General features: G+C 40.1%; 1 protein-coding gene across 1 annotated transcript; it reads left to right on the forward strand.

Moving 5' to 3' along the window:
• The first annotated feature begins 38 nt into the window (after positions 1-38).
• Positions 39-19,734, forward strand: borcs5 (BLOC-1 related complex subunit 5). The gene is made up of 4 exons (XM_003221402.4): positions 39-285; positions 3,596-3,739; positions 11,011-11,168; positions 15,112-19,734. The coding sequence occupies exons 1-4, from the start codon at positions 228-230 to the stop codon at positions 15,340-15,342; spliced, it is 591 nt and encodes a 196-aa protein (XP_003221450.1). The 5' UTR covers positions 39-227; the 3' UTR covers positions 15,343-19,734.
• Positions 19,735-21,631: the final 1,897 nt, after the last annotated feature.

A 21,631-nucleotide genomic window follows, 5' to 3' on the forward strand; every position in this document is an offset into this window, starting at 1 on the left:
GCATTCAGGCAGCGAGAGCGCAGGCGCAGAACCACCCCTTCCCGTCTCCTCTCTCAGGGCGGGGCTTTCGTCCAGACCCGGAAGTGGAGTCGCTGGCCCCTGGGAAGCCGGAAAGCGCGTCGGCGGAGTGGCGCGTTATGTGGTGCCCTTAGCCGAGCGGGCGCAGTCGGGCCGGCGGTCCTGCCCTCCCGCGGACTGGTGTGTCAAGGCCTGTTCGTTCCCTGGCCATGGGAGTCGAGCAGAGCGCGGAGGCGGAGAGCCGGCCTCACGACCTCAACGCCTCAGGTGGGCGTCCCAGCCTCCTGGTTTATTTTTATATTATTATTTTATGACAACATTTGTATCCCGCCCTTCTCACCCAAAAGGGGACTCAGGGCGGCTTACAATAAAACACACGTATATAAAAATATAAAATACAATACAGATCAATTAAAATAGTTAATTAATTACACCAACATTCATAAAATACAATATTAAATAGCAGATTGGCACAATCAGATCTAAAAATACGAGTCTATCAAATTGAGTTCCAGCACACATTATAATACTTAATGCTGCTAGTGTTGTTCGAAGGCCTGGTCCCACAACCAGGTCTTAACTTTCCTACAAAAGGATAAGAGGGAGGGAGCCTGCCTGACTTTGCTTGGGAGGGCGTTCCATAGGCAGGGAGCCACCACTGAAAAGGCCCTGTCTCTCGACCCCGCCAGCCACACCTGTGAGGCTGGCGGGAGCAAGAGCAGGGCCTCACCTGAAGATCTTAAACTTTGAGGTGGGTCGTAGCGAGAGACACGTTCGGACAGATAAGCTGGGCCAGAACTGTTTAGAGCTTTATAGGTTAAAGCCAGCACTTTGAATTGTGCTCGGTATCTGATCAGCAGCCAGTGGTGTTGACGTAACAGAGGAGTAGTGCGCTCCCTGTACGCCGCTCTGGTTATTAACCTGGCTGCCTCCCGTTGGACTAATTGAAGCTTCTGAACCGCCTTCAAAGGCAGCCCCAGGTAGAGTGTGTTGCAGTAGTCTAAACGGGATGTAACAAGAGCATGGACCACCGTGGCCAAGTCCAGCTTCCCAAGGTACGGACGCAGCTGGCGCATGAGTTTTAACTGTGCGAAGGCTCCCCTAGCCACCGCCGATACCTGGGGCTCCAGAAGGTTGAGCCCCTTTGCCTGGCAGAGCGCCCCCCCCCCCCCCGGCAATCCCAAAAAAAGCCATCGCCACTTGTCTCTCGCCACATCCTAACCAGTGGCTTTCTACACAGGGTCCTTTCTACACTGCCATATAATCCACATTATCTGCTTCGAACTGGATTATATGAGTTCAAAGCAGATAATCTGGATTTTATATGGCGGTGTAGGAGATCCAATCTACACTGCCATATAATCCAGTTTAAAACAGCTCATCTGGATTTTATATGGCAGTGTAGAAGAGGCCTAGGTTGCATGCAATCACCCAATCGAGTAATGCCATGCCAATGTGATATATACCATACTTTGAATTAAGTTAACAAGAATACTTAATGGTCGCATTACAAAACAAAAACATTGGGTTGCTGTGAGTTTTTCGGGCTGTATGGCCGTGTTCCAGAAGCTTTGTCTCTTAACATTTTGCTCACATCTGTGACAGGCATCCTCAGAGGTGTGAAGTATGCCTGCCACAGATGTGGGCGAAACATCAAGAGAAATGTGTTGTCAAAGGCTTTCATGGCCGGGATCACAGGGTTGTTGTATGTTTTCCTGGTTGTATGGCCATGTTCCAGAAGTATTCTCTACCAGTATTAAAAAAAAACTCAAAACTCAGAACAGTAAATAAGAAGCAACACTCTGAAAACAGAAGAGTTCCAGGGGCAGCTAATGACTCTGAACAAAGGATGCCCCCAGGCAGGAAAAGCCAGGAGATGAATCTTTCCAATGCTAATTAAGGTGATTAACTGCAACATTCACACTGGCTTCCAACTGACAAAGAGTTCTTCTCACACCCTGGACTTTCCACAGATATATATTAACCTTCCTTGCTTAGTTTCTCCATACCTCACAACCTCTGAGGATGCCTGCCATAGATGTGGGTGAAACGTCAGGAGAGAATACTTCTGGAACATGGCCTTACAGGCCTGAAAACATACAACAACCCCGTCAAGAGAAAGCTTCAGGAACATGGCCATACAGCCCTAAAGACTCACACCAACCCAGTGATTCTGGCCATGAAAGCCTTTGACACTACATAAAATAAAAACATACCAGTCTTGTAGAGCAACATTTTCTCTTTTCAGATGATATTATTCACAAGCATATTCAGGTAGACTTTTTTTAACAATTGGCTTTGAACTTTGGTGGATTTTACCATTTGCGCCAAAAGTGATAAATTTGAAGAGATCCTGCAGGGCAGTTATGGATGCTGTGTAGTTGCAAATTTGGCAGTATTATGTCCAGCACAAGCATAATGCTTGGTCAAAATTTCAAGTCTATCTTCATTTGCATGGAAATAATTGCAGACGGAATATTGGTCAAAATTTGTCGCAACACATTTTAATGCACACTTTGAGTCAACTTGTTTGACTGGATTTTGCATCCATAATCTTTAATCTCATCAGAATCAGCAGAAAAAACTGTACAGGATTTCAATTTACTAGCCATTCTTACACATTTATACATAAGTATAATATACATTATACTTATACATTTAGTTTCAATTTTATTAGACTCCAAAAATTGCATTTTCTTAAATGTCGTGCGCATGGGGTCTAGATCAACAACTATTGCAATTTGGACAAAATTGGAGAACATAATGGTGAGAACATTTTTGAATTTTAGACCCCTTGGCATGGAATGATCCCAGCCCCATCCAGCAAGTGCCATTATCCCTGGTTGTTTCTGGTGCGAAGAGCTTTCTGAAGCCTCAAGCAACGGAGTCTAAAGGGGCACAACACTGTGTCACCTGGGATGGCAGTTGGGCGTAGGGCAGGATCACATCTTAAAATGCTTCCCTACATTTTTGTAAAAAGGCATACTTCAGTTGGAAGTCTTTCGAGAGTGCAGTTTTTCACTTGGAGAAAAATTGATAAAAGAACGTCAACAGTTACACACACACCAGTCTGCTCTGCTCAAGGTTCGAACACTTCATTATGTAGCAGACTATTCTTGCTGATTTGGTAGTTACATTTAAAAATATTACTTGGTAATAAAAATGAGAGAACATCCCTTGCCGCTCTCTGTCTTACCTAAGCTGCTGACAGTCTGCATAGGTTCAGAGAGAGAGAGAGAAAGCACCAAAACAGTGACCCAGGAGTTTTTGTTCATTTGCTCCATTGGTCTGCAGCGAAGTTGATAAATCTTGTTGCAAGACCATTTTGTATCTAATTAGGTTAAGGTTATATCCATTCAAATGTGAGCTAGTCCTAGAACATTCAAATGATAATATTGCAGTCAAGGACAACAAGAAAAAATATTCTGAAATAATTTCATTAGTGTTTTGCAAAATGTATAGTTTTCACAATGAATCTTATTGCAATCCTTGCATAAATCGCCTCTATCTTGGTTCACAGGCAAACCTGACTGTATATTATCCTCTTATCTTATGTTTCTGGATATTTTCTTCCCAGCATCCCCTTCACCGGCCAAGCAGCGAGCTAAAATGGATGATATCGTGGTAGTGGCACAAGGGACCCAGTCATCACGAAATGTCAGCAATGACCCAGATGTCATCAAGTTGCAGGAAATACCAACTTTCCAGCCCCTTCTGAAAGGTATGTTATTTCCACAACTTCACAACCACTGCTGAGTTAGTGTACTTCTAGAAAATAGTTGAGAGAATGAAGATGAGTACTTCTTTTGGGGGGCGGATGTAGGTGGTGACTTGTAGTTTGTTCAGCAAACAGCGTTCGGATCTACATTTATGTCCCTAGTTGTATTGAGTCATTCTTTTTTACATAGTGAAGAGGTGATTGGGTTGCTGTGAGTTTTCCGGTCTGTATGGCTATGTTCCAGAAGCATTCTCTCCTGACCTTTTGCCCACATCTATGGCAGGCTCCTCAGAGGTTGTGAGATCTGTTGGAAATTTAGGCCACTGGGGTTTATATATCTGTGGAATGTCCAGGGTGGGAGAAAGAACTCTTGTTTGTTTGAGGAAAGTGTGAATCTTGCAATTGGCCACCTTGCTCAGCATTGAATGGCCCTGCAGCTTCAAAGCCTGGCTGCTTTCTGCCTGGGGGGATCCTTTGTTGGAAAGTGTTAGCTGGCCCTGATTGTTTCCAGTAGAGGTGATCCTTAGGGAAGAACTTGCTAGTTCTGAGGCTGCAACAGCTTATTACTGTAAGTCATCACTCACATGTGTGGAAACATCAATGTTGCTCTATCTTATAAAGTTTGTGCAACCAAAGATAAACTCTCAAGTGGCTCAGCTGTTATCTGTTGCAGGGGCAACATCATTGGAGAATGGATTCTTAATCGATGGTTATCCATCCAGATGCTTTTGTGTTCAGTTCCCAGCTGAACTCCAGACCATTTTGAATATTGGCAGCCACTCAAATTGTGCTTCTCATACTGTTTGATGTCCTGTTTGTTTTCCCAATGTGCCACAAACTGATACCAAATTTGTGCCATTGATTGCAACTTAATTTTGTTCTGGGAAGCTGATGGCTCTCAGATTGGCATTGGTCTCTGGAGCATTACTTTAAATAGTACTGCCCTAGAATGCGCTGTGAAAAACACTCCTAGAAGCGTTGTCGAAGGCTCCTAGAAGCCATCACAAGATAGCACTAACTCTGTCAATATTTACTGACACCCAATGGCTGATATAAATTACTACAATCAATATAGGGTTTGTTATTTGAAACAGTAAATATAAGAGTTTCTTGTGTATTATTATTTATTTTTATCCCCCTTTTCTTCCATGGGTGGGATTCAAAGTTGTGTAAAATGGTTAAGTGACAAAAATACATAACATAAAAATACAACAAAAACATCATATAGGCAAAAACTAAACAGAAATACACACTACGTAGGCCAAAATTTGACAAAATTAAAAAAATAAAAACATTGCTTTTTTAGGCTCTTGCTTTTTTATAACTGTTATACTCTACTTGTATTTTCTACATTATTCTGAATACAGTTGTCAAACAACATAAAGTAAAAACATGCCTTCAAATAGAGCATCACTGCAGTAAAGATGAATCAGTTGGCTCCTTGATTTCATCAGTCAACGTATTTGCCAAATGGCAGTTTTATTTTCCAAATTATAAAATTACACTTGTGAAATATATTCTATATAATTTTATGCTTCAGATATGTACATTTACAGTAGTTGATATTTATAATCCAATTTTCCTCCAGTGAGCTCAAGGTGATATATATGGTTTTCTTACTTCACACTTAAACATCCCTGTGAGTTAGGCTGAACAGAGAGAATGAGTAATTGGCCCAAGTGATTGGGTCAGTGCAGACTTGAACTTCAATCTCTGAAGCTTCAGTCCAGCATACTAACCACTACACACACTTCATTTCACCTTTCCATATCTCCTGTACATTACCTGGCCATGTGCATCTCTGCCACCTTTTGTTCCTCTCAGGAAAATTCCATTGCCACCTCTTCATTTTCCCATCTCCTTGGGTCTTTAGTCCCTCTTTGGGATTTAAGAAATTTGGCAAATACTGTTTTGGAGTCTCTAATTGCAAGTGAGGACTCTGGGCCTTGGCACGGGGAGGATGGGTCCTGAGGTCATAGTATCATAGAGTTGGAAGAGATAGCATGGGCCATCTAGTCCAACCCCCTGCCATGCAGGAAAAGCACAATCAAAGTATTCCCAATATATGGCTAGCCAGCCTCTTGTTTAAAATCCTCCAAAGGAGCTCCAACCATACTCTGAGGCAGTGACTTTCACTGCTGAACAGCTCTTAATTGTCAAGAAGTTCTTCTAATATTCAGGCGGAATCTCTTTTCTTGGAATTTGAACCCCTTGCACTCAATCCTAGTCTCCAGGGCAGCAGATAACAAGCCTAATCTCTCTTCCTTAAGATATCCTTTGAAATATTTATACTTGGCTATCTTGTCTCCTCTCAACCGTCTCTTCTGCAGGCTAAACATACCCAGTTCTTTATGCCGCTCCTCATAGGCCATGGTCTCCAGACCTTGGATCATATTAGTAGCCCTCCTCTGGACACATTCCAGCTTGCCAATGTCCCCCCTGAATTATGATAATCAGAATTGGACACAGTATTTCAGGTGAGATATGGCCAAAGCAGAATAGTGGGGCACCATTACTTTCCTTGAGCTCTAGACACTATATTCTTTTTGATGCAGGCCAAAATCCCATTGGCTTTTTTAGCTGTTGCATCACAATGTCTGCTCATGTTCAACTTGTTGTCCACTACTATTTCAAGATCTTTTCCACAAGTACTGAGCCAGGTGTTACCCATCCTGTATCTGCATTTCATTTTTTCTGCCTAGGTGTAGTATAGGTGGCACTACTCTTTGCCTTATAGTTGTACTCTGTAATACAACTTTAAGCACTCTGTAGAACAGCTAGTGTTTAGAGAGATAAAGGGAAGCTATATAATAAGATAAAGATCTAAAAAAACCTAGTACAGTAGAGTCTCGCTTATCCAAGCTAAACGGGCCCGCAGAAGCTTGGATAAGCGAATATCTTGGACAATAAGGAGGGATTAAAGAAAAGCCTATTAAACATCAAATTAGGTTATGATTTTACAAATTAAGCACCAAAACATCATGTTATACAACAAATTTGACAGAAAAAGTAGTTCAATACACAGTAATGTTATGTTGTAGTTACTGTATTTACGAATTTAGCACCAACATATCATGATATATTGAAAACATTGACTACAAAAATGCCTTGGATAATCCAGAACCTTGGATAAGCGAGTCTTGGATAAGTGAGACTCTACTGTAGTTGAGTCAAAGGCAATAAGTACTACTTCAGGGATAGTGAAGGCCTTAACAGTGTTTACAACCTTGTTTTCAGGTTCCCTTTTAAAAAGTAGTTGTCATGAAGGAGGGATTGTGGCTTCTGAGGCTGTAGCTCATTGGCGGAACACAGACTTTGTGTCTATACGGTCTCAAACTTAATATCCTGTCAGATACCTTGCTTGAGACATTTAAGGGAAAGTATTGCCTGTTGTATTATTAACCTAAGTTGGACACAGTGCATCAGTATCTCCTTCCTTGTCACTTAGAACAGCATTTAGAAGAGCCGTATCACATGGCACCTTGTTTGTTGCACCAACCAAGTGGTGTCTTTGCCTGGGACATATCACATCATGATGTGACCCTTCCAGTGCTGTACTGTACTGTGTCACTTTTGGGTTTTTTTGAAATTGATTCTTCTGCCCTTTGAAATAAATCTGTTAATGCTTCCATGGTTTAGTAGCCACTTTGAGTGTGACTATCTTGTTGAGTGTGACTATTTCTTGCCATATGTAAGGCATAAGCATAGATCTACATGATGGGTGTGGTTGCATTGCTCCTTCCTTGAGAATTCCCCGGAAATCTCCAGCATGAAAATCCCACATTGTCTCTGCTGATTGGTCTTTGGGGTTCCCAAGAAGGCAACTGTTCTCCTTTTACCTGGAAAATTAGCCCAGTTTTTTTTAATATCAGATTCTAATTGTGTGGCTTTGACTGTTGCCAATATTTTGTCTGAGGTCAGTATCAGAGAATAGTTTACTTCTGTATTGGAGAGTAGTATCTGAAATGAATTCTGCCTGTTTGTTCATTGATCTACTGATGTATCTTGCATGTTATGAATTTGAAAGTGCTTGAATTGGAATAAAGAATTGTTGTTGCTGGTTTAGGCAATCAGCCTGTTTGAATAAAGTTGTATTCCTTGTTAATATACAGCTTCAGAGTGCTTCTAGATCTTGTGCCAGGTAGTGGTATGTGTCCAGAAGCGTATTTCTTCTGCATGCCCTGCTGGTGATCTGTCTTTATGGAAAAGCCTTGAATATTATCAGAGTTCACTTTGAAGAAATGTTTGGAAATATGGAACATTTTAGAGGTCAGCAGCTTGGTTGTTAATAATAATAATAATAATAATAATAATAAACTTTATTTATACCCCACCACCATCTCCCCAACGGGGACTCGGGGCGGCTTACATGGGGCCATGCCCAGAACAATAAAATATAAACAAAATATAATAGAACAACAAATCATAGCACATTAAACAACACAATAAAAGAAAATATACACTACATTAAACAAGATCAAAAGAACGATAAAACCAAGGGCGGGTAATTATATCCTTCTGGTATTCTTTTATTATTCTTTTATTATTATTTACAGTATTTATATTCCGCCCTTCCCACCCCAAAGGGAACTTAGGGCGGATCACAATGTACATATACATGGCAAATATTCAATGCCATTAGACATACAGACAGAGACAGAGGCTATTTAACATTTTCCAGCTTCCGACTTCATGAGGGTGTGCTTGATTCCGGTCACAGGGGGAGCTGCTGCTTCATCATCCACTGTGACACTGAGTCCTTGATGGATTACTTCCTCATTCCTTTCTGCATGCTGCTAGACGATTTTTATGGTGTTGTAAATTAGTTAAATTAGCCTCCCCGCATAAGCAGTACCCAAATTTTCTACTTGATAGATGCAACTATCTTTCATGTTGCTTAGGTCAACATCAAGCTGGGCTATTTTAATGGTCAGGTGCTCAATCCGACCTGGGCTGGCTTCGAACTCATAACCTCTAGGTCAGTAGTGATTTATTGCAGCTGGTTAGTAGCCAGCTGCGCCACAGCACGGCTCTTTCCATTACATTGGTAGCCAGTTTGTTTTCAAGTCCAACTGACAGTAATATTCTGGATGTTATAAATGTTTTAGGGACTTCCTTGTAATCTCTAAATGTATCAAATAAAATGAGATGTGGATTTGAGGTTGATTTTTTTTCTTATCTGTTGAGCTAAAGAGCTCTACATCCTTGGTTCCCAACACATGCCCCACGGGGGGGGGGGGGGGGGCAATTTCATTAATACTTTCATAGGTAAATCAAATTTTTTGTATGGAAAAAAACAATTATCAGCTGAGAGAAAAATAATGTGAGGTAACAGGATATCTTCGTATATTCTCACCTAATACATGCAGTGCAGTTGGACATTTAAGTTACCCTGAATTAGATGCAGATTACTCAAATCAATTGTGCCTCGAATATGACTACTGCCCAACGTGGCAGTTCATACATTGAAGAAAACTTTTTTGTCTGCATGCATTGCTTTTGTAATTTCACATCCAGTTGAGCTATTCAGGGTGATGAGTGGTCTAATTCAGGTTATCTTGTCACATAGAAATCAAATTCTTTGCCTTTTGTGACCTAGTTATTGAACTTGCCAGTAGAGTTCCCTGAGGTTCTCTGTGTACCAAGGAGCCTGGTTAGCCATGAGTACCAGAGGTCGTTTGGGAGCAATTGTGTCAATAGTCCTGGTTAGATTCTGATTCCACTTACTTACCAGGACTTCAACAAGATCATCGGTGATACCAGCCATAGAACCCTCCAAGGCCTCCTAGAATCTCATTAGCCTTTGATGGCAGACCATTTTAATAGGTCCTCCGCCACCATTGGGGTAGGTTTTAGCTATGAAATGGGACAAACTTGTATTTAAACAAACTATGAAGCAGAATGTCCGCAGTGGAGCAGAAATGCAAATTTCCTATATGACTTTCATTAGGCTAATCTTTCAGGTTCCTTCCACCACGTATAATACAGGCAGTCCCTGAGTTACAAAAATCCAACTTACAAAGGACTCATAGCTAAGAACGGGGTTAGTAAGAATTTAGTTAAAACCTTGTTCCGGCTGAACTGCTGACCTGAAGGTTGGTGGTTCGAATCCGCGGGAGAGGATGAGCTCCTGTCTGTCAGCCCTAGCCTTCCATGCGGGGGCATGAGAAAAGCCTCCCACAGGATGGTAACACATCCAGGCATCCCCTGGGCAACATCTTTGTAGACAGCCGATTCTCTTACACCAGAATCGACTTGCAGTATGTTCGCAATTCACTTCTGACTTGATTTTTAAAAGGCCTTACGGTTTTCCTTTGGCTTTGCCTTGGAGCCTGAGACCTAACCACTGCTGGAAAAGTTAGTAAATACATTGGGTTTTTTTATTGTCTATCAGACTAGAAGGCAGAATATTCTATAGGAGTTGATTAGGACATGACCTTTGTCTATATTTTTGGATCCTTGTAATTCAGTGGTTACCAAACTGTGTTCTGTGGAACCCTAGGGCTCTGCAAAAGCATCATAGACATTCTGCGAAAAATCTTAAAAATCCAATTTAAAACAGATTTTAAATAAAAAAGGCCAAGTATTTGACTTACAGTTTCTGTAATAACTATTCAGTACCACTACTATTGTCATTAGGTATGTCGTTACTGGCTTCATATTTCAGCGTTTTATTTGCCATCTGAACCAGAGGGATTCACTGTAATCAATTTTTCAGATTGATTCCACATTAAAAAAAATTCTGGTAGTTTTTGAGATAAAAGATATTGGATGTTATTCATAAAATATCAAGAATAAAGTTTACTCAGAATACACAAGTTATATAGGAAATTGGGGAAAATTTGAATTAGCATAACATGATCCAGAATATATATTTTGCTTAAAAAACAGTTTCCACAGAAAATGTCTCCTGAAGGGTTCCATGATCGAAAAACTTTGGTGACCACCGGTCTAAGATATAACTTGCAATTACGTAACATTGAAAATTCATGGAAAGATTTACTACATTATTAGTGAAGCTGGGTTTTCACAATAATGATCACTCAAATGTGCACAAATACATTTGCAGATACGCATCTTTTAGTTGTACTCTGAGCAGTTGGGCAGATCATAGAATTGCCACTATGTCTGCATTAGGATTTTTCGGATTTCATTTGGAGCTTTGAGTTTCATTACTGTTCAGTGTGCTATGAATATGATTCTTTTCATCTTCTTTACTGGTTTTGCAGGCAAGTGTTTTGGTAATTTCTCTGCTTTCTTGCCCTTTTTTCTAGGTCTTCTCAGTGGGCAGACATCTCCTACAAACATTAAACTGGAAAAGCTAGACTCCCAGCAAGTGCTACAACTCTGCCTCCGGTACCAAGAACATCTTCATCAGTGTGCAGAAGCGGTTGCATTTGACCAAAATGCATTAGTCAAGCGGATCAAAGAGGTATGGACAGAGATTTAACATTTCTAATAATTTTGAAATGATAGAGGGGAAAAAAACTTGTTTCAGGAAAAGTTAACATTTTTGGAAAAATGGAAACTACGCACACATAAACCCCATTACATCAACCCTGAATATCTGCAGTGTTAGCACAGCTTAGAAAGTTAAACCCATATTGTTACAGTAGAGTCTCACTTATCCAAGACTCGCTTATCCAACGTTCTGGATTATCCAAGGCATTTTTGTAGTCAATGTTTTCAATATATCGTGATATTTTGGTGCTAAGTTTGTAAATACAGTAATTACAACATAACATTACTGTGTATTGAACTACTTTTTCTGTAAAATTTGTTGTATAACATGATGTTTTGGTGCTTAATTTGTATAATCATAACCTAATTTGATGTTTAATAGGCTTTTCTTTAACTTATTATCCAAGATATTCGCTTATCCAAGGTTCTGCTGGCCCATTTAGATTGGATAAGTGAGACTACTGTACTTTTAAGACATAAAATGTGCTACAACTAACTTAGTTTGCCATGCATTAAATGTACTGTTTGTTCAAAACAGAATTATAAATTGTTTTTCCCCTTTACAATGCATAAAGTCCTAAACTGTAAGGAATACCTGAACTTTAAGGGACTTATTTAGTTTTGCAAGCTCATGAGAATCAATCAAACAAACAAAAATAAGAATGAAATTAACAATGTTATTAATTTATATTAGTAAAATAAAGAAAATGATGGTGTCAAGTACAAAACACGTATTCCCATAGAAAGAGCAGAGAAAAGGAGACCAGGAATCGTGTGCTAATTTTGTTGCACGATTGCTTAATCCATTCTTGCTTTTCATAGAGATTGAGAGTATGACTCAGAGCTTCCATGTGGCTATCTAGAAAGTCAATACGATTTACAACAATTGTTAAGTGACTGCAATTAATTCATGATCCATTAGATCCCAAATTGGGATGAGAACGATTTTAGGAAAAAAACACATGCATTTGGAGCTTATTGTATGAATTTGAAGCCAGGTGCAAATGTATTTGCAGATATTGGTTACTCAGATTACTTATGTCCAGTCACTTCTTTTATAGCCTGCTTGATGAAACAGTGTTAAGTCAAATAAAGCTTGGAAATCAAACTGATAACTTTTGCTTAGTGGTTCTAGCTGCCCTCGTAAAGAAAGGACAAAGCAGTTGCCAGTTGGTATTTTCTCTATTGTCTCTGGGAAGAGAAAGTTGAGTTGTTTCAAAAGCAAATGATCTGAGGAGGCCCCCAGTTTGTTAGGAGTGCAAAGCCAAGGTGCAAGTTGAAGAGGAGCATGGTGTAAAGTTAGCAGTGTAAACTACAATTTAGAGATTATCTATACCAGAAAAGAATCCATACCCACCTCTATTCTAGTGTTGTAGGAACACATGTGTGATCATGTGCTTTTGAAACAACTCAACTTTCTCTTCCCAGAGAAAATAGAGAAATTACCCACTGGCAACTGCTTTGCCCTTCCTTTGAGGCTTTAATTCAGTTTTAAAAAACTCATTCTGGCTCCGTAATTTCCAGGGAATAAATGATATTTTTTTAGTATGTCCAACTAGATTGAGGTGGTATGGATAGGTTATGTGACAACAGATTGATTGGTGTCAAGTATCACCATTTTTAGAAAATGTATCGATCAGGACTCTCACCATTGAAAAGGCTAAATAAACTATGGCTATTTCCAAGTTGGAGTTTATGTCCATTTATTTTCTGTTATTTATTTCATCTTGTAAGTATATAAAACACTTAAAAGGTTTTCTTTCTCCTTCTTGCGCATTCCCAAAGTATGATTGTGACCATTTTATATAGGGAGGGGGACATTTTAATTAAGGCTCCACTTTTAAAGTCCAACTTGGGAGAAGAACTATGCTTCCCTGCAGTTGGTTTCCACAACCAAATTTCTCCTTTTTTTTGGCCACCAAAAAACGAGAAGCCCATTCGTCCCAAATCAAAGAAAATAAAGGAAGCAATACTGTGTTTTTCTCCTCAGGGCTGTGAAAACACTGCTCCTGCCTTTCCTGCCAAGCATTTCCTCAGCAGAGCCTCTTTGCAAAACTTCTTGCTTGGAGTCAGAATGAGGCATTTAGCCATGCAGTGGTGAGGGGATAAATCAGGATAGCCCTTCATCATTGATTTCTGGGTTGGACATTTCAGTCTGATTTCAGAGCAAATGATTTTGAAAGTGGGGCTCTGCTAGGGAGGTGCTTGGCAGGGAAGGCAGTAACAGTGATTCAGCAGCCCCAAGAACAAAAACACACTTTATTTTGTCTTTTCAATGGCGAGGACCCCAATCTACCCCCCTCACTATTGGTCTGATTTGTAACTGGGCTTGGCTGTGGACTGAGTAGTGGCCCCCAGGAAGAGGAGGTAGAAAAAGTGGTCCTGATCAGAATTTGGGCAGTGGAAATGTTTAACCATCAGTACAGTGTAAGTGTTGTGTACTTACACAACACTTACACTGTATAAGTAGTGTGATACTAAGGGAGGGAATTAGGGTCAGCTCCAGAGCTGTGTCTTGTATGTCATGTTATTTTGTGATGAAAATGAATTGATTTGATTATAAACATAATCAGGTATGGTGTATCAAATGTAAAAGAGTATTTGGTAACTGGATTATGAAACATTTGGCTTGTGGTGGAAACAAGGATTGGCAAGAAAGCTTCAGTGCAGACATCTTTTCCCCATGATAATTCTCTGAGGAGTGAATTTCCCTTCCAAAGGGTAGATTTCACTCACTTCCTGTTGTCTCACCCCCATTCTTAACTATGAGTCATTTGTAAGTCAGATGTTTGTAACTTATGGACTGCCTGTATATGATAAGCAGAGGCTGGATGGCCCTTGTGGTATCTTCTAATTCTATGATCAAAGGTTAGTACATATTACAAGTTTGTTGAACAAACCCTCTACTGCCATGGTGGGAGGCTTTTTTCAACTTTTTGAAATATTGGTTGGTGTTGTTACTTTTAAAACTGTTTCCATGCAGCTTCAAGGAGTGGGTGGGGAGATAATAATGCCCACATCAGAGCTGATGTAAATATCATTCCCTCAATTCCTAGTCCCAGTTAGGAATGTGTCTCAGGACTGTCATGGGCTGGAAAAGGTTTTCAAAACTGGATCTCTGCCTTGAGCATCACAGAAGGAAATCCAAAATGTAATTTGATAATCACACTCAATTTTACTATCTTTCAGTTTGGAGTAAGGGAAATATCCTTGGATTAAAACAATTTTTTTCAGTTTATTCACTGGGCTTTTCCCAGATCTTCAACTCTCACGTTGTAAATGTAGCCTTGATCTTGTTGGAGGTTCCTGCCCACTGAATCAGCTGCTGAATGGTTAGTTGATTCTTATATTCCATTTATTCAATGGGTTTTCTCCAGTTGGAACTCATGGAATCGATGACATTTATTTAGGCCCTCTTGTACTTGCTTAAAACAATTGCTGCTGCTAGTACTATTGTTCTTGCTATACACGATGGATGGAAAACTCTGATTGATGCTAATTAAAGCTTTCTTCTCATTATGAATGATAGACAGGAAGAGAGGGACAAGGATTGAAATTGATTCAAGAATGCTTCAAGAAAATTCAATATTTATTGGGCTCTGTTGACGTCCTTCATTGGAGATCTGTGTTGTTTCCTCCACCTGAGCCTGGCATATATCCTTGCCCTTTCTTAAAAGTGAGATATCTGTCCAATGGCTAAGGCAAAACACTTCATGAAAAGAAGCGTATCAAGGCAAAGAGGGAAGTATTCAGTGAGGGAGGGTAGCTGGAATATGTACAGGATAGAAAACGTGGTGAATCTGCTCATGATATTGTTCAGTCTTGCAATTTCTCTGGAATATATCACCCTTGCCTCTGGAAAGTAATCGTTAACACAGTTACACTTGGTTCTTTCCCCTTTCTTTTGTGAACAGATGGATCTTTCGGTGGAAACTCTTTATAGCTTAATGCAGGAGCGCCAGAAAAGATACGCCAAATATGCAGAGCAGATTCAGAAGGTCAACGAGATGTCTGCCATCCTCCGCCGCATCCAGATGGGCATTGACCTGACCATCCCTTTGATGGAGAGGCTGAATAGCATGCTGCCAGAGAGTGAGCAACTTGAGCCATTTAGCATGAAGCCAGATAGAGAGCTCAAGTTGTAACATTCCATTGCAGCCATTGCTTTTCTTTTTAAGACAAGGACCATGGCTTGGACATAACTGCACTATCCAGTGAAGGTAGAGGGAGATGGCACTTTGGGGCTAAGAAGAGGTGCACGACTTGCAGGGATTGTCATTTAAAACTTAGCAACTTGGAATTCAGCATTGTCTGGAGCATATTTTTAAAAACTTTCCTTCTTGAATCTACTCCCCCAAAATGGTTTCTTTCTGCCCAACAAATGCTGCCTTAAGATTTTGATTTTCAATTCTGTACCCTCAGGGAACCCTTTTCACATGAGTTTGCATGCAGAAGAGTCTTGGTTAGTGTCCGCCACAGTTTCAAGTTGTAGAGGTAGAAAGGAGAAGCTTCTACTCATGGATCTATTCAGAAATATCAAAGGAGATCTTTACTATGCTCCTGACACTCCCACAGCTGGATAGATCAGTGGCATGCTGCTTGTATTTCAAAATGAAGACAGCATTGGGAATCTTTACTTAATTCAATGGAAAAAGCCTGGAGTGATCTCAGAAGTTTCTCCTAGTGTACACTGTAAGAACACTCGTACAGTTGGTGCTGCACACAGCTTCGTCTTCCCACGTAAGAAAGCAAAGAGAGAGCAAGGTTGGGTCACTGGAATCTCCAGCCAGTGCTACAATCATGCTCTACATTAGGAGAGCATGGACATATCATGATAGTAGTGGCTTTACCACGACCCCCATAGCTTCTTTCTGACAAAGAATTACATGGGTAGAAACCTGGCCTAGCCCTCAAAACTGGTTTCCCACCACTTGATTCTGGGACATACTACAAATAGTTGTTGTCCAGAGTTCCCTCAAAAGAAGACTAGTAACAAACAAACACCCTTCAAAACATGTTACTGATATTTCACATCTTCCTTGTAATGTAGAGCTTCTATAAATTATTGACTGCACTGTAGAGTTTGATCCCCAGTTAGGGTCTGCTAGGCCTAGGAAATCTAGTAGGTACTCCGCACTAAATGAGTGTGCTCCAAACTCCATTCACGGGGTTTCAACAATTGATGTTTTCTAGCTAAGAGAGATTGCTTTGGGAAAGGTTCACTGTGGATAGGAGGTTTTAACACTGTCTTGTAGGCCATACAATCCATTCACAAAAGAAAGGGCAAATCTGTGGTTTTACTTTTGCCTCCCTTTTAAACAGAAAGCTGCATGCTCACTTTTCTGTCCTTTGCAATAGCTCCATCCTTTACAACCCATGAGAACTACTGAGTTGCAAGAATTCAGTATACAGTGTTCCCTCACTACTTTGCGGTTCACTTTTCGCTGTTTCGCGGTTTCGTGGTTTTTCAATAAACTCTAAAAGACTATTATAAATCATTAAAAAATTACAATTTACAGCCTAATGAAGGGAGGAAAGAGAAGCCAAAGGGAGAGAAAATGAGCCCAAGCGGCAACAGGAGGAGAAGGAGGCGATTTATCAATACACAATTAGTGATAAAGACTTAAAATAGTGTATAACTACTAAAATAATATATAAATATTAAAATAAATATAGCGTCCTTACGTTGCAGATTTTTACTTATTGCAGGTGGTCCTGGAACCTAACCCCAGCAATAAGTGAAGGAACACTGTATATTTTTACCCGACAGCATGTTCGTTCAGTTTTGTGAACATGCTGCAGGAATGGGGAATGAAGACTGGGAAATGCTGACGGCACTCTTTGAAACTACCAGCACTATTGAAAAGGATGGTAAGTAGCAGTAGGCAAGGGAATCTTGTTTGACATTATTGACCACTTGATGTTTCCCAGGAGACACTTAAAACCTCTGATATCCCAATTCAAACTAGACTGTATCACATATTTGGACACAGTCTTATTATTTTGTTTTTCATGGGAGAAAATCCAGAATTGTATTTTGTTCTTGGGGGACCTTTCAGATTATGCTAGTGATAAGCCAGCTGTTAACTATATTTTCTTGCAAAGTGAAAACAGGCTTTTTAAACTCATGTGGCGTAATGTAGTGGTGCATGGGATAAGTTTCCTTTTGATGTTTATGCGACATCTCTCCATGAAATTTGTGCATGTGGATATTTTTTAAGTTGACTTTTTATTCTATAGGGCTATTGAGTTACCTCTTGAACGATAGGACTGTAAGAGCTATACATGTCCCAGAATGAAAGCCTCCCATGTAAAAGTGATTATGAGCTGCTTGGTCCGTCATATCATCGATTTGCCCCCCCCCCCCCCAAAAAAAACGCTCATGGAAGAAAACTTGCTTTTTTAATTATTATTATTATTATTAAGTGCATTTCTATACCGCTTTTCTCACACCTGGGGGGACTCAAAGCGGTTTACAACATAATAAATGGCAAAATTCAATGCCTTACATATATATAAAAATATATCACATATTTAAATCAAAAGCATGGTCCTCTTTCTAAAAGATTCCTACCAGATTTCATAAGGCAAAGTCCCTGTTTTATTAGGAACAAAGGACATTATTTAGTCCAGATCCAGAGAAAGATGGAAAAGTCAGGAAGCAGTTAATACATATGTTTTGTTTGTTCCTGAGGTAGTTTCAAGGAGTGCCAGCAGTTGTCTTCATTTCCCGATCCTACAGCATTTTCACATAACTGAACTAACATGATGCTCTCTGGGAAACATATATACTGATTTCTTGCGAGACAGTGGTTCTCATGGGTCTGTTAGTGCCAAATTATTCACTTCCAAAATATTGCAAGTGCTGACCAAAGCTCCACTGCAGTATTTGAGTTAATTCTTTGTAACTGTAATATCATTTCTTCGTGTCGGGAGCACAAATTTAATAAGGACAAGCAGCAGGAACTAGATGTGAGTTGACGACCATTCTAGGGTTGGAAACAAGTGAGTACTTTTATAGGCATGATTCAGAGACAGTTGGAAGCAGCAGCAGCCTCATACCATTTGCAGATTTCTATGTGGGGCATGGACATTATGAACCACATCTGTTACCGGAGCCTCCGGTGGCCTAGGGGATAAAAGCCTTGTGACTTGAAGGTTGGTTTGCTGACCTGAAGGCTGCCAGGTTCGAATCCCACCCGGGGAGAGCGCGGATGAGAAGCCTCCCACAAGAATGGTAAAACATCAAAACATTCAGGCGTCCCCTGGGCAACGTCCTTGCAGACGGCCAATTCTCTCACTCCGGTTGCTCCTGACACCAAAAAAAAAAAAAAAACCACATCTGTCAAACTCGAGACCTACTATGTTATTTTATGTGGTCCTCCAGATGCTTGACTACAACTCTGGTCTTCCTCATTTTCAGACATCATGACCAGAGCTGATGGGAGTTATAATGCAGTAACATCTGGAAGCCTGCAGTTTGTTCTGTTTTAGTCAGGACAGTAGGGTTTGAATTTTGATACAAGGCTTGTGGATATGATGTCTGACTTTAAAATGTCCTTTAACTTTTCTCCAACCTCAAAGCTACAAGTGCTGTTGGGTTGCCATTCCCATCATCCCCAGTCCACATGGCAGAGAATCAAAAGTGATGGGAGCTGCCATTCCATAGCATCTGGGGGCCTAAACTAGGTAAAAACTAAGGAGCACAGACCACTATGTAAACAAATTATAGAATTAAATTAAATTCTCAATCTATGGATTCAACGGCCCTTTGAAGACAACCATAAGGCTGATATGGCCCTCAATAAAAAAGGGTTTGACATCCCTGCCATGAACTATTTGATGTACATCTGGAGATAACATTTTCATTTTGCAGTTGCAACCACTGTCTCTGCATGTAAACCATTCTACACAATTGCATGGAAATAGCTGTAGCTTGTGAGAAGGCCTGGGTATGATCCTTATGGATGTTTTCTGGCTAGAATTCCAAAATGTTAAACAGCTCATGTACCATGATTTCCTAAGTGTGTTGTGCACCACTCTTAAGATTTTTTGACAAACATCTAGCAGCCTTCCAACGTAGAAGGCATATGGGGCATGATCTTAGGCTTCAAGACTTCATTCCCAGAAAACAATTAAGATTCCTGTAACAATCCCATGTTTTTAATGGGAAAATACCATGCTTTACAATGTGCACAAGAACCTTTGGGGATCCTGTGCAGTAGTTCTTCAAGAGAGCTGTATAAAATGATATTGTAAATATGAGAGTTCAAAGTGTTGACAGTCTAGGAGATCATTGAAAATCAGAGTAAGGGAAATGGGTGGAAAGCAGGCAACCTCTTGAAAGATCTATGCAAGATGGACAGTATGTATTATTTTTTCTCATTCATGTCATGCATCTGTAACTGTTTCAGTTGAGTCTTGCATTGAATTATGTTGCACTCTGCACTATACACATGCCGTTAAAGCAGTATGTGATCTCTACTTGAAATATTTATTTCTTTTTGTTAATAAAGGACCATCTCAGTTTCCTTCTAGCCTGTTGTATCTGTGGTATCGAAAATAATTGGATTGTTTTGAAGAAAGCAGTCCAGGTTGTGTTGTGTGGGTTCTAAGAGAAAGTGGAAATGTCTGCCTGACATCCTAAAACAGGTTGCCTTGATCTTGTTGCCATCAAACCACACTTCTTTCTTACATTTCACTTGCCTCTGGCTTGACCACTGCATTTGGGTCTGTATCCTATAATGCTGATCTGTATGTAAGAGTGCCTTCACATTTCAAATAGTGTTCCATGATAAAAATTGAACTAAAATTGATATATCAATGTATGTCATTTGTCTGCTACCTATCAACTGACTAGAGCCCTTGAAGTGATATTACTGATTTGACAGTGAATGGTATTGGTAATTCCGTAGATCCCCTAAAGCAATGTGACCAATAAGACTGGGGTATGTACCCATGGGACAAAAACAATTTCAGATGCCAATTACCTTTAACTGTGGTGCTGGCATTATTATTTCTTGGTTAGAATTGTAATTCTTGGAACTTTGTTTCACACCCGATTGATAGTGTATTCACTTTAAGGACCGAGTTCTAAGGCCTTCTGTAACCACAGATTGAAAACATTCACATAAAAAATACAAAAGGAAACCTTAATTTGCCATTTTATGCCATTGTATATATTGGGATTTAATCATAAACAGATTGTGGTATCATGAGGGGTCCTGGAACCTACCCATAGCAGATACCAGGGGTCCACTGTATATCTATTGGATGCGCAGTATTTGAACTAGGGATTTTGACTTGACATATTACCTTGCCCAGCTTAGGGGTCTCATCATAGGCTGTTCACCGTCCCAAGGATGTTCAGTCTTTCTTGAGGGAAAGTGAATAAAGAATAACAGCTTCCACCAGTCTCAGCTGAAGAAATCATTGGTCTAAATTCGGTTATGCAGCATAAATGCTACTTTGATCCTCTGCACTTTGCTGTGAAATGGCACTCAGTGGAGTAGAGCTTGAGTTGTTGTGGAAGAGAATACACACCTCTACAAGAACCAAAAAAGGACACACACAAGCATAGGACAACCACCCCAAGTCTCCTTGGGGAGATAGGTGCAGGATACAAATAAAGTTTTTTTACTATTATTATATAGGGCAGACTTTAGGCTTGTGAATTTCACTAACAGGATTCTATCCTCCTGTTATAGTTGTATCACTTCCATCCATTTCGGCCCCTCCTAAACAAGGCATGGACAGTACTGAAATGACCCACTGCCTGGTATCTTGTTGGTATATTATGCATGCATCAGTTCCCCTACAGTCAGTTCTACATTCAGTTCAAAGAGCTGCAAATTTGTTATCACGGTGCATATGCTTTTGTCACTTAGCTATTTGCCCCTGTGGAAATTTGTAGTGGTACTCATTTGGTTATTAATTCAGCTGCACACCCATAACATTCAACACAAGAATTGCGTAACAGCACACCTAGCTCAGCATACAGGAATTTATGCTAAACAATCCCAATGTAGAATTGGGGCTGCAAGATTCCATGGGATTTTTTCAATGAAACATTACAAAGGTTGGGCCCATTTATGAGGGACCACAACTGCACCATTCTCATTTTAAATGAATTTAGATAGTATAGATATTGAACTCAGATTACTTCAAGTGCAATTAAAATCTGATAGATGCATGTATAATGTGCATCGACATCAGTTTTAAATGTAAATGATTCACTTTTAGCAGTGTTCTTATCCACATTGTAAACTATCTTAGATTTGGGACTAGGAAAAGGCAGGATATGAAACGTACCATTACATATTGCTTCTGGTAACTTCACATCTTTTATGGGTCCTATATCAGCCGATCAGTTGCTACCTGGAGCAATTTGGGGAAATTATAATTTAAGATACAAAGCATTTACTATCCGCAAAA

This window comes from Anolis carolinensis, chromosome 5, assembly GCF_035594765.1.
Source record: "Anolis carolinensis isolate JA03-04 chromosome 5, rAnoCar3.1.pri, whole genome shotgun sequence".
Taxonomy (NCBI): domain Eukaryota; kingdom Metazoa; phylum Chordata; class Lepidosauria; order Squamata; family Dactyloidae; genus Anolis; species Anolis carolinensis.

Coding starts and splice junctions, on each gene's coding strand:
- borcs5 (XM_003221402.4), top strand. CDS start 228: ATGGGAGTCGAGCAGAGCGCGGAGGCGGAGAGCCGGCCTCACGACCTC. Junction 286..3,595: donor TCACGACCTCAACGCCTCAG/GTGGGCGTCCCA, acceptor TTTTCTTCCCAG/CATCCCCTTCACCGGCCAAG. Junction 11,169..15,111: donor TAGTCAAGCGGATCAAAGAG/GTATGGACAGAG, acceptor TTTTGTGAACAG/ATGGATCTTTCGGTGGAAAC.